General features: G+C 35.2%; 2 protein-coding genes across 4 annotated transcripts in view; both read left to right on the forward strand.

Annotated features, from left to right (window-relative positions):
- Positions 1-3,517, forward strand: part of LOC110023996 (clustered mitochondria protein) — a 116,547-nt gene extending 113,030 nt beyond the window's left edge. For all 3 annotated transcript variants that reach the window (XM_020723685.1, XM_020723686.1, XM_020723687.1), the window contains exons 23-29: positions 53-109; positions 186-226; positions 574-693; positions 932-1,229; positions 1,557-1,664; positions 2,412-2,483; positions 2,803-3,517. In XM_020723685.1, the coding sequence (XP_020579344.1) occupies positions 53-109; positions 186-226; positions 574-693; positions 932-1,229; positions 1,557-1,664; positions 2,412-2,483; positions 2,803-3,204 (1,098 nt within the window). In that variant the 3' untranslated portion in view covers positions 3,205-3,517. The remainder of the gene's footprint in view (positions 1-52; positions 110-185; positions 227-573; positions 694-931; positions 1,230-1,556; positions 1,665-2,411; positions 2,484-2,802) is intronic.
- A 1,556-nt stretch (positions 3,518-5,073) lies between these two features.
- On the forward strand, positions 5,074-5,694 carry LOC110023986. The gene has a single exon (XM_020723667.1). The coding sequence runs from the start codon at positions 5,074-5,076 to the stop codon at positions 5,692-5,694; it is 621 nt and encodes a 206-aa protein (XP_020579326.1).
- Positions 5,695-13,578: the final 7,884 nt, after the last annotated feature.

Below are 13,578 nucleotides of genomic sequence, written 5' to 3' on the forward strand. Positions count from 1 at the left end.
TATATATATATAAATGATGTAAATGATGATGCCTGATGTTTTTCTTCTTCAGGGCACGCTAAATGAGGCCTATACCCTTTTTTCGGAAGCATTTTCTGTACTTCAACAGGTTACCTAATTCCCGTATTCCATTTCCTTTGAAATTATTAACTATTTAAACTGAATGTTGTTCAATCATTGCTCAGGTTACAGGTCCAATGCATAGAGAGGTTGCCAATTGTTGTCGGTAATTGTATTCTCTTAAGTTTATCCCTCACTCATTTAGAATGATGGCTATGCCTTATTTTAAGTAGAATTGTGGTTTTCTTTAAAGCTATTTATTGTTTGCCACACATGAAAAATGCACATTTTGATATCACATTTTGATATGCATTTTCATAGCATTTTCATAAAAAAAAAAAAAGTTGAATTGGATTGATGGATAACATTTTTTTATAAAAGATTATGTTTGAAATTAAGTTTATCTTGTGAAACATTCAAATTTTATCTAATATTCATTCTCCTATGTTGCAATAAATTTGTAATGGTGTTGAGCCCTCTCATTTTTACATACTATCCATTTCTCTATTTCAGGTATCTTGCAATGGTTTTATATCATGCAGGTGACATGAAAGGAGCAATTACCCAGCAACACAAGGAGCTCATTATAAATGAACGGTGTCTTGGTCTTGATCACCCAGACACTGCTCACAGGTATTTTATCTTGTGTAATCATTCAAATTACTTTATTTAATTCTTGTATTTGAATCCATTTAATTCTTATTGTAAACATTCCTATGTTTTTTTTTACAACCTTAAGAAATGCTTGCCTTATCCTTATAATAAGTTTTCATATCCATATCTATCTTCTCAACTTTTCTTAACCCTTGATATATTATTTTATTCATTCACCCTCCATTCTAACCGTTTATACTAATCTCTTAAATTTCAGCTATGGAAACATGGCTTTATTCTACCATGGTCTTAATCAAACTCAGCTTGCTCTGAAACACATGTCCCGAACACTGCTGCTCCTCGGTCTCTCTGCGGGGCCTGACCATCCTGATGTTGCGGCAACGTTTATAAACATTGCCATGATGTACCAAGATCTTGGGAATCTTCGATATCTACAAGAAGCTTTGAAGAAGAATGAGCGGCTTCTCGGTTCAGATCATATCCAGACTGCAGTTTGTTATCATGCACTCGCCATTGCTTTCAACTGTATGGGCGCTTACAAACTTTCCATTCAGGTATGTGTCTCGCTCATTGTAACACATTTATCATCCATATTTTTATGTAGGAAGATTAACATACATACCGCTCAATTCTTTTGTATTTACATATCTAACACCTAAAATTCAACTTTTACATACATGCCACCCCATGCATGAAAAGGTTTATTTCACCTTTTAAAAGTTAAAATAATGGTATTTTTTATGTGATATGAAAGATTTGGGCGGTGTAAATGTAATAGAAAAAGTTTAGGTGTTAGATATGTAAATGCATACGAATTGGGTGGTATTTATGTAAATACCCCCTTTCTATATAACTCTAATGATATTTGTATGATTTGGCAGCATGAAAAGAAAACTTATGATATATTAGTTAAACAACTTGGGGAGGATGATTCAAGGGCACGTGATTCTGATAATTGGATAAAAACGTTCAAAATGCGTGAGGCGCAGGTATGATATGCATCTTACATTGTGATTGGTTGAGTTCGCTTTGTTGATTGAATCATCTTGTTTTTAAGTAATGAGTGTACTGTTGGGTTGTTTATGTTGAAAATAGGTTTATTTTATTTCCCATATCATAGAAAACAAAAGAAAAGAAAGGGACAAATTGCCAATTTTCTATTTCCATTGGATTTAGTTAGTGGCAGCAAATCAATTGGTAGCAGAAGCATTTGCAATGTAAAGGCAATAGAGGACTTTTGGTAATTTGCCTCCAAAAAACAAAAAAAAAAAATTTCACTTTACAAATTGGCTAAGTGCTGCTGAATAAATTTAATAAAGCACTTTTAGTAATTTGTGCAATATGTTATTGTTTTCACTCATTAGTTCCTAGAAATTCAGGCGTTATCATAAGATCAGAAAGTATTGTGATGTTCTCATGAGCTCCACGAAATAAACATTATGTTATTGCATTAGCATATTGTGTATTTTTGAATCATACTATAGTTTTATTTGGTTTTCATTTTTTTTATTTTTAATTGCAAACCACACTTAATTTTTTTTTAATGACCGTATAGAAAGGTTAAATCTTGTAGTTTTAAAATACAATGTTTTTGACCGAATTAAGTGAGACACAGGCATAAAAATAGACCATGCGCTGCTTCAGACTCCAGGAGTTATGCTTTTTTACACTTCTTTATCTTATAGTTTTGAAAAAACTACAACAAAATCATGCTAACTCTTCTTCTACTTTTGCAGGCTAACGCGCAGAAGCAGAAAGGACAGGCGGTGAATGCATCATCTGCCCAAAAAGCAATTGATATTTTGAAGGTACTTTCTCCGTACACTTCTCTGCTTGAATCTTAATTTTTTGGAAGATTTAGATACATACCACTCAATTCTGTGTATTTACATATCTAAACACCTAAACTTTAAATTTTACAAACATACCAACTTAACCTATGCATGTAAAAGATGCATTTCAATTTTTATAAGTTAAATGGTATTTTTTATGCGATATGAAAGATATGGGCGGTATAAATGTAAAAATCAGTGTTAGTTATTTAAATACATAGGAATTGGGTGTCATGTATGTAAATGCCTCTAAATATTTTTGCAATCTACTTTATGCTTAATCTGAATTGTACAGGCAAATCCCAACCTGATTCAAGCGTTCCAGGCAGCCGGGGGTGTAAACAATTTATCTATGGATAGATCCATTAATGCAGCCCTAGTTGGGGAGGGTTTCCCTCGAGGGAGAGGGGTCGACGAACGAGCAGCTCGAGCTGCAGCCGAAGTTCGCAAAAAAGCAGCAGCAAAAGGCCTTCTCGGCCGTCCAAATGGCACTCCAGTTCAAACAATTCCTTGGAACCAATTCCTTACCATCCTCAACAACTCAACTGCTTCGGAAACAGAGCCAAACTCTCAGTCAAATGAGCCCAACAAGTCAAATGGAGCCACCGAAGGCGAGAAGGCGAGTCAGACCCCTGCTGGATTGGGAACCGGGTTGGCTTCCTTAAATTCCAAGAAACAAAAGCAAAAAGCCAAATGAAGAGGCAGATTGGCCTTGAATCACACTTATTATTAGGTAATTCATACAGAATCATGAGCACACAACGGCTGTATGATCAACAAACAAATGAATTTGATGGCTGCAGCTGGGTTTCTGCGTACAAATTGGCAGTTGATTTCTGCCTTTTAGATCTTTCTATTTTGATTTATTGGTAAGGGACCGCTGGAGGTGGTTTTTTATTTTATTTTATTTTTTTGTTTATTTTATTTTGTTTTTGTTAGGATTAGGATGCAGCGTACCAGAACTGAGATGCCATTTTCTCACGCGAGATATCATTGTAAAAAATCAAAGTTATTTTTGTCTTCATAAGTAGGGCAACGTGATATTACCCCCTTTTTTTTTTTTAAATGATGAGCCTGATATAAGTTTGGTGTATGTTGAGATTTTTGTATGCTCAACTCTTTGTGCATTCTGAGACAGTTTTTAATATTGGCAGGTTAAGTTGGGTTTTCAGTTACAGATCTTTTTTATTAAGGGATATTTACATGCATGCAGTACGGTATCAATCACGAGAAAATAAAATCAGACAGAAAAGCTATCAAAATTAGATTGAGCATTTTATCATGTACTTAAAATAGATTGTATAGACTATTATTTATTGAAATGAAAGCAAAGGAAAAATATTTAGTCTATTTGCTCAAAATATTGTCATGGTATTTAGGGGTGTAAACGAACCGAACACGAACGAACAAAGCTTGTGTTCGTGTTCGATTCGTTTAAAATTTAGTTTGTTTGAAATAAGCTCGTGTTCGTTTCTTAACGAACGAGCCGAACATGAACTGAACACGAGCTGTTCGCGAACGACGAGCCAGTTTGACATCCTTAATATTAATATATAAAAATAATATTATATATTAATTATATAATTTATATTATATAAATATTCAATATCTATATTAGTATATTACTACTATAGTATATTAATATATTATTATTATTATTTTATTATATATTATAATTTATAAAATTTAATGTTTTAGAATATAATAAATTTTTTATATATAATTATTTTATATTTCAAACAATAACGATTCGAAGACGAACGAACACATCACTGTTCGTGTTTGGTTCGTTTAACTAATCGAATGAAAAAAATTTGTTCGCGTTTTTCTCGTTTACTTATCGAACGAATCGAACACGAACTCATTGACGAACCGAACACGAACTGTTCGCGAACAACGAGCTTTTTTGACAGCCCTAATGGTATTAGAGCCACGCTGAATATTTAGGGTATGAATCTTTGGAGTTTTCAAGGTTGCAATCGTTCGACTGCAAATCTTTGAGTCTCGCCAGACTGCGCGTCTGGTTCGCCTAAACCATCGTCTGCGTCACTTGGGGAGCTCGACTGCTTCGCCTCTCCGCATGTGTGCTCTGCTCGTATTGTGAAACGCTCAACTCGTCTGCTCCTCTAGAACTACTTGTCTGCTCGTCCTGTAAAAAGCTCGTCTACTTCACTCAATCTCTTCGTCAGCCTCAACTCCCTCAACCACATCTATTCTCGTCCACTTCGCCTACTTTGTCCACTTCTGCTTCAGTAGCATCTGATATATCTTCGACTTCGGTATAGTCGACGTATTTCAGCATCAATATACTTCCTAGATAATCGCATTCAAGGATTGTAGGCTTCAGCTTTGGCTTCAGACTCTCTCCTAATTTAAGATAGTGCACAATTTTTTGAATCTTTTAGGTTGATTTAGATCAACAATTTGGATTTTTTTGGATATCTTGGCTTTCTTTGTTTTTTGGTTGATTTCGATCAACGACCTTAATCAATTTGTGAATGACAACTTTATTTAGGATGTCTTTTGAAATCTTAGCTATCAAATTTACGGAAAAGAATTATGTCACATGAAATTTCAGCTCAGAATGTTCTTAAAAGGGAAGGAGCTTTGGGGTCATATTGATGGGTCTTCTCCAGCTCATACTGAGGCAAAGGATTTTGGTCAATGGGTAGCAAAGGATGCTCAGATTGTTTCCTGGTTCATTATTTCCTTGATTTTGGGATCTATTGAGGCTCATATGGTGAACAATTTACGATTCTTTGGCACGACTAAAGAAATGTGGGAATACTTGAAGCGAGTTTACAATCAAGATAATACTGCGAAACACTTTCAATTTGAACTTGATATGAGTAATTATATCCAAGGCAATCTTTCAATTGAACAATATTATTCTGGCTTTCTAAATTTATGGAGCGAATATACTGGCATTATCTATGCTAAGGTGTCAAAAGAGAACTTAGCTAGTTTTCAGGCTATTCATAAAGAAAGTCACCATGATCAGTTTTTAATGAAGCTCGGACCTGAATTTGAAACTTCTCGGGTTGGGTTGTTGAACAGAGATCCGGTTCCTTGTTTGGATATTTGTTTTGGTAAATTATCGCGCAAAGAACAAAGATTGGTGACACAAGCTGCTATTAGTACAACATGTGGATCATCAAAAACAATTAATATGACATATGCTGCTTAGACCAAAGAGAAGGGACCAGTGCAGTGCTACACCTGCAAGAATTTTGGTCATATTGCACGAAATTGTAAAAATAAGTGTATTTATTGCAAACAAAAGGAACATATTATTATAGAGTGCCCTCTACACGACCCTAGAACTGCAAATCACAAGCACTTCATGTCACAGTATCCGACACTCACAATCCTGGCTCGACATGCACAGTTGTTGGCAATAATCAATCAGTTGTCACACCAGATACGTTTCAACGAATGATTCTCTCTTTTTTTTTTTGTTCTCGACCTTCAAGGGAAATGTAAAACTATTACTTTTGTTCCTTTTTCTTGGTTTGTTGATTCGGGTGCCACAAATCGTATGACTGCCACAACTGGTTTATTGCATAACGAACAATCGTACACTGGTACTCAACATATTCATGTTGCTAATGGAAATAATATTCCAATTACAAAAATTTGTGATATTAACTCCTCTTTCAGACATGTTTTGGTTTCTCCTAAATTATCTACTAACTTACTCTCTGTTGGTCAAATTTTGGATAATAATTGTGACATACATTTTTCTCGTGATGGTTGTATTGTGCAGGATCAGGTGTCGGGGAAGGGGATAGCGAAGGGGCCTAAAGTGAGCAGGTTGTTTCCATTACAATTTACTATTCCTAGGAATATGTCATTAGCTTCTTCAGTTGTTGACAATAAAACGGGCATCTGACATAAAAGACTAGGTCTTCTAAATGATATGGTGTCAAAACATTTACTTAAAAGATGTGTTTTTATTATACATATAAGAGTTTAGTAGTTGATTGTTTTGTTTGTAATCTTGAAAAAATTAAGAAATTATCTTTTTCAATTTTTGGCAATCGTGCCAATAAATGTTTAAATGTTTTAAATAAATGTTTTAACATTATTCATAGTGATGTTTGGGGAATTGCACCAGTTCTTTCACATGCTCAATATAGATATTTTGTGACATTTATTGATGATTACAGTCGATTTATTTGGATCTATTTTTTGCAATCCAAAGCAGAAGTATTTACTGTATTTCAAAACTTTTTAGCATATATTGAAACTCAGTTCTCCGCTTGCACTAAAACCTTACAGTCTGACAATAGCGGTAAGTACATGTCTCGTGAGTTCCAAGCATTTCTCCATAACAAATGTATTGTTTCATAACGTTCATGTCCCTATACACCGTAGCAAAATGGAGTTGTTGAACTGAAAGATTGACATCTATTGGATACAGTGCGCACATTATAGATAGAATTTTATGTTCCAACTAAATTTTGGACTGAAGTTTTATCTGCTGCAGTTTATCTCATTAATCATTTACCATCTCAAGAATTGAAGTATGATTCTCCCTATTATCAATTTTTTTGGAAAACATCTTGTCATATGCTACATACTTTTGGATTTATTTGCTTTGTTCATCTACCTACTCATGAACGTCATAAGTTGACAGTTCAGTCACTATGATGTGTCTTTATGGGGTAAAGTCCTAATCAAAAAGGTTTTGTGTGTTATGATTCAATTAATAGTTGATGGCATATTTCTCGAAATATGATTTTCTTTGAACATGAATATTACTTTCGGCATCATGTGTCGACACCGGATACAGTTATACTTCCAAATTGATAATTCTTCCTCTGATAAACGGTTCAAGCCAGACATGGTCTCCACACGGCGCCTGCCCCCTTCACCTTCAAACCTCCCCGACCCTGATCCAGAAATTCCGCCAATAAGTCTTCAACAATCAACTCGACATATCCGTCCTCCAGATAGATATGGGTATTATGCAATTTTCACTAATATTATTTTTCATACCTCTTACTTTCAGGTTGTTAAACATAGTTGTTGGATCAAAGCCATGCAAGAGGAACTTCAAGCACTTCAAGACAATCACACTTGGGATATTGTTTCAAATCCTACAGGTGTTAAACTCATTGGTTGTAAATGGGTTTATTCTCTTAAGCTCCGATCTGATGGCTCTCTTGATAGATATAGGACAAGATCGGTAGCTCTTAGCAATCGACAGGAATACAAGATTAATTATGAAGAAACATTTTAAAAGATGTTCAAATAGTCCCTATACGGTTTGAAACAGGCTCCACGGGTCTGGTTTGAAAAGTTTTGCAATACTCTTATAAGCTTCTCTTTCATTCAAAGTCAGTGTGGTTCATCATTATTTCTTTGCAAGACTGACAAGGTAATTTTTTTGTTATTAGTCTATGTTGATGATAGTCATCACAGGATCTGACAATCAATTGATGTCTCAGCTACAGAAGCATCTTCAGGGTTCTTTTCATATGAAGGATTTGGGGTCATTAACTTATTTTTTAGGACTTGAGGTTCACTCTTCTCCCGCTGGTATTTTTCTTCATCAACACAACTATACTAAGGGACTCATTACTTTGGCTGGTCTTCAAGATGGTCGCTCTGCTGATACTCCTTTGGAAGTAAATGTCAAATATCAACAGAATAATGATGATTTTCTATCTGATCCATCTCTATATCGACAACTTTTTGGGAGTCTCAATTATATGACTACTACACGTCCTGATATTTCATTTCATGTGCAACAAGTTAGTCAATTTATGCAAGCACCTACACATCTTCATTTAGTTGCAGTTCGACGTATTTTTTTATATTTGAAAGGTACTTCTCATCTTGGTTTGTTCTTTTCTGTGGAGTCTCCTATCACCTTAACAGTTTATAGTAATGTCGATTCGGCTGGTCGTTCTGATACACGCCGATCTATTACTAGATGGTGCACGTTTCTTGACAACTCTTTAATCTCTTAGAAGAGCAATAAACAAGATCGAGTGTCTAACTCATCTATTGAATCAGAATATCGCATTATGTCCTTTGCTTGTTTCGAGATCATTTGGCTTCAAGGTGTGCTGGATGAGCTTGATTTTCCTCAGTTTAAGCCTACTTCTCTTCATGCAGATAATACTAGTGCTATCCAGAATGCTGCTAATCCTGTCTTTCATGAGAGCACAAAACACATTGAAGTTGATTGTCATGTTATTTGAGAAGCCTATGAGGATGGTGTTATATATTTTCCTCATATCACTTCTAATCTTCAAACGGCTGATATATTTACTTAAGGTCTGTTTGAGGCAGTTGCAGCTTCTCAGCTTTCCAGCTGCAGCTGTGCTAACCCAGGAAGCTGCTGTGGGGAAGTAGTTGCGGGGAAGCTGACTGCTTGTTTGGTGCAACTGTGTGAAAATTGCTGTCGGACAGCTGTTTATAAAAAAAAAGACTATACTGCCCCTGTTTGGTTTGGTAAAACTGTTTAAAAGAAGATTGTAACTATCATATTTTTAACTTCAGTGAGGCGCTAACAATTTTTGTCCTATGATTGTCTCCTTTTTGTCCGATGACTCTCTCTTTTTGACAAAAATAAAGGGTCTTTAATCACACAGACTATACTACCCCAAGATAAAGACAATGCAATCAATAAATGCTAAAGGAGATTTGCAACTAGGAGCAATTTTGTAAGTAATGACAACCAAAGGAAATTTGCCCCGAAAAATGACGAGGAAGCAACAAGTGCAAAAGGAGACCTGCCCCAAAGGGAGAATATATAAGTGATAAATTCCAAAGGAGATTTGCGCCAAACAGCAAATGAGAAGGTGATAAATACCAAAGGAAAATTGCCCAAAGAGCCAATTATGCCACAAGAAGTAAGCAATATTTTGGGTGAAGATTGCCTGCTTAAGTTTGCATGAGAAGTTAGAATTGAAGAAACATTCTATGGAGAAATGCTAAAGAAGTGTCAAACTTTCCTACAGCTTTAACCAAATAATTCAGCTAAGAATTTATTTAGTTAAAAAACAGTAACAAGTTAGATATTTACAGCGAACTGAACTGCAAAATATCACTTTATGAATTGAAATTAGTTTTGTTTAAAGCCTTGCAAACATCTCAAACATTTTGATAAAGAAAATCCAATGAAAATCTAATTTCCAAATGAGGAGGTAATCGCTACAGACAAATCAATGTTCCTCATTTCAAGATTTCAAGTTATTGAGCCAAAGATTTCTAATTAAGAACATGAGAACATCATTTGCCCAAAAATAAAAAATATTCAATTCCACTGCAAAGTAAATCAAAAGCAGACACCTTCAATAACTAAAATAAAAAAACCAACAAGAAAAAAATAAAAAAAACCAACAAGAAATCCTCGAGAAACCCAAAGAACAGGTCCTAAACTAAAATTCAAACACTGAAAATCAGAAAAAATGAAACCAACTTGAAAGATATACTAGAAACAAAATCCGAAGAGATACCATGGAAGGATTGATGTTCGTTCTTACTTTCTACAAAGAATCATCAGCTAGCAGAAATAGAAGGGATTCGAGGAGGCAGCTCCCATCTCATGATTTACATAACTCCTCCTGCTCCAGTCAAGTGATCATTATTTCCCTCGGGTTCTGCTCATGGGGAGTTGATCGAATTTTATTCAACAGATGAAGTACGACTTTTTGTTGATTGAAACAGGGTGTCTTGCCGCAATAGAAAGCAGCTGAACCTGCAGAGCGCAAAATGGATTGAAACAGGGCGGTAGCTGAAGGTCGGCGAACATTAGTCCCCGACACGGCGAGCTGCATGCGTGCTCAAAGCGTATTGAAGGGATAACCGACGACAACTCCAGCCATCCCTCTGAGTCCTCCGGCCATGAACTCTTTTCCCCAGCTGCTTTCTAGGAACTCCGGCCAGAAATCCATCGTCGATCCAACATTCCTTTCCAAGACGGCAAAACCCTGTGTCGACGGAAGGGGTATTATGAGCATTCTGCTGCGAACATCTCCCTCAAAAATGCAGGCTGCGGGGTTCGATCTACGGCCCACTTTCTGTCAAATTTGCGTCTCATCACGTAGAGGACGGCAAGCCAAACAGCAAAATGTCGCAGCGACAGGCCGCGATGCAGTCCGACTGTGGTTCCAAAACGTACTCTCTAAGGCTCTTTCTCGACAGCGTCATCAGTTTCTTATCGGCAAATTGTTGCTTCTAGATCAGCCAGGATCAATTTAAGGGGGGATATCAGTAAGAAGTAAATGAAATCAGGCAGAATAAAGAGTTTCCTTCTTTGCAATGCTGCAAAGAAGGAAATATTATATTTGCACGGATTCTTTTCTTTTAGCTAAATATTTTAATTAGGACTATATATTATTAAGCTACCAAAATTAGATTGAGCACTTTATTATGTACCTAAAATAGATTGTACAATCTATTATTTATTGGAATGAAAGCAAAGGAAAATGCATTCAGCCTATTTGCTCAAAATATTGACACACAGTTCCTATATATTTACATAATTAACAGGCAAGTTTGATATTTATAATTATATATTATCTTGGTGTCATACTTATGTGTGAAACGATGTATTTCACTTTTAAAAAAGATGGTGATGGTGTTATTTTTCATGCAATTTTAAAGATTTTAGTGATGTACATGTAAATAAGAATGTTTAAAATGTTAGATATGTAAATAAATAAGACTTTTGTGGTATGTAAAACCCTCTTTTATTGATGGGAAATGTACATGCATGCCTACAATTCTTATTTAATTGCATGTCAAGCACCTAAAATTTTATATTTATATTTATGATTCTTTGGTGTATTAAATCTATGCATGAAAAGAAGTAACTCATTTTTAAAAAGTAAATCAAATTGATTTTATGTGATATTAAAATTTTGAGTATTATGCATGTAAATATGAAATTTTAGGTGTTAGATATGTAAATACATAAAATTGTGCGATATGCATGCAAATGCCCCTTTATTAATTGTCCACATGTTCCTAGTGCACGCAACTTTGCATTTTTATGATGTTATTTTTTCCTTATAACAATACAGTTAGAATTGGAAGTAGTAATTAAACGTGTGAAGCTGCAGAACAAGAGCATTGTAGCTTGGCCGGTGAGATGGTTGAAGGATAGCAATCATATGAGAAAAGTTTTGTTGTTGGACATGAGACTTAGGGTCTGTTTGAGACAATTTTTTGTCTGTTATTTTTTAAACTGCCATTATAGTTGCTTGAGAAATTGTTTTCTTGCTACTTTTTAGAAACTTTTGTTGTAGAAAGTTATTTTTTTCAATATGAACAGTTGAAGTGTATTTACTGCCAGAACGTTGAAGTATGGCTTTTTGAAAATAAAATAAATTTATAATAGCCACCATAGCTTTTTGAAAAAAAAAAATTCTTCTACAACAGCTTCATAGTTACTTCATCAAATAGCAGCAGCTACCCCCAAACAGACCCTTAAGAGTTGATCGACAATTGTTGCGGTTAATAACAGTGAAGCAAATGACAAAATAGTGTTGTAGGGAGGTTGAGGAGGTTCTCTGTTTGTTCCTGCACAAATTACAAACACACTCTTGCAAAAGAAAGAGATACAACACTCCTTATGACAGCAAGAGATTATAATCTCCAAATTACATAAATCACAGCAAAAGTCTTGCAAAAATAAAAAAAAATAAACATATAAATAATCTCCAAATAGAAAATGCTATAAGGAAATATAAAAGAATTTAGAAAAGAAAAGAGAAAAAAAAATGTGAAAATGAGCACTAGTTCCCATGTTGCGATCCAATGAATCCTTGAAGCAAAACTATCATTCTCCTGGGTAAGGAGAAGCTTATTCTTCTTCCCATAGACTCAGGATCTTTTTGTCGGATATTTTTTTTTTTCCCACGGATAATTTAAAAAGATTTTTATGGTTCACAATTCCTACATGATTATTTATTGGTGGGTACACTATTGAATGAACTGTAACTTAGAGCTTAATTAACTCCATAGGGCCTTTAAAAAATTGCTCAAAAACTTATCATTTTTATTTGAAGTAATGGACATGTTGGACCTTCCTAACTAGTGATAACTTGGGAGGTAAGTTGTAGGTCAGACAATTTTAAGACTCGTTTAGTTGGTACAATGTTTGGTATTAGCTCCTTAGGCTCGCTATTATCTAAGAGAACCAATACTAATCCTAGCGGTGCTTCTCTCACAGTCTCAGTTTGAATTATCTCTCCTTCAACGGCTAGAATTTGGTACTCATTTGTGTCTTCACCTTCTTTGATGTCTCCTATGTCACTTCTTATTTTTTTCACTGCTCCCTATTTCATGAATTAGATCATCCTCCTATTTAGGCAATAAGATGCAATGTGTCCAAAATTATAGTACTTATCCACTCTCTAGCTGAGTGGATTTAGGTACACTAGCAATCTCCATCTTTTCTCTACTTTGCATATGTTTCTTTTATAGTGGGATAAGCTAGGTGCTTTATTGGGTGTACTATTGCTGCTTGATCTGATGGCTAAATTATGCTTGAAGGGTGGTCTGGATTTGATATTATTATGTTGTTTCTCAACCTTCAGGGTTAGGTTTTGGGCATCATGTAATGTCCAAAAGGGTTGTAATTGTACCACGTTATCAATAGATGATCTCATTCCCCTCAAACATTGAGCTTTGGTGTTCACTTTAGGCTCTCTTAACTCCTAGTTCAACATAAGATGCTCAAACTCGGCTATCTACTCCTCTACTGAGATTTTTCTTAAGTGATGAATTCTTAAGAATATGTTATGTCTGTAATGTGCTAATAGATTCTTCACCGCATCTCTCGTTTGATGTAGTGATGTCGGCACTATTTTTGGTGTGGAGTTTGCCCGTAAGAAGCTGTCGGTCATTGGAATTGAAATCCCGTTGCCCGCTTCTGAAGGACGTTAAAAAAATTTAGTTTTGAAAAAGATGAAGTCAAACTGACCCCATAATTTTCATAGTTTAAATGGAAGAGTACTTTACCTCAAATTCTGTATCTATCCCAAAGGATGAATACAAGAATTGAGGGTGAGGCTCGATCAAATAAACTAGAGAAAGTCATGACATCCGT

Source organism: Phalaenopsis equestris, unplaced genomic scaffold, assembly GCF_001263595.1.
Source record: "Phalaenopsis equestris unplaced genomic scaffold, ASM126359v1 Scaffold000240, whole genome shotgun sequence".
NCBI classification, from domain to species: domain Eukaryota; kingdom Viridiplantae; phylum Streptophyta; class Magnoliopsida; order Asparagales; family Orchidaceae; genus Phalaenopsis; species Phalaenopsis equestris.

Coding starts and splice junctions, on each gene's coding strand:
- LOC110023986 (XM_020723667.1), top strand. CDS start 5,074: ATGAAATTTCAGCTCAGAATGTTCTTAAAAGGGAAGGAGCTTTGGGGT.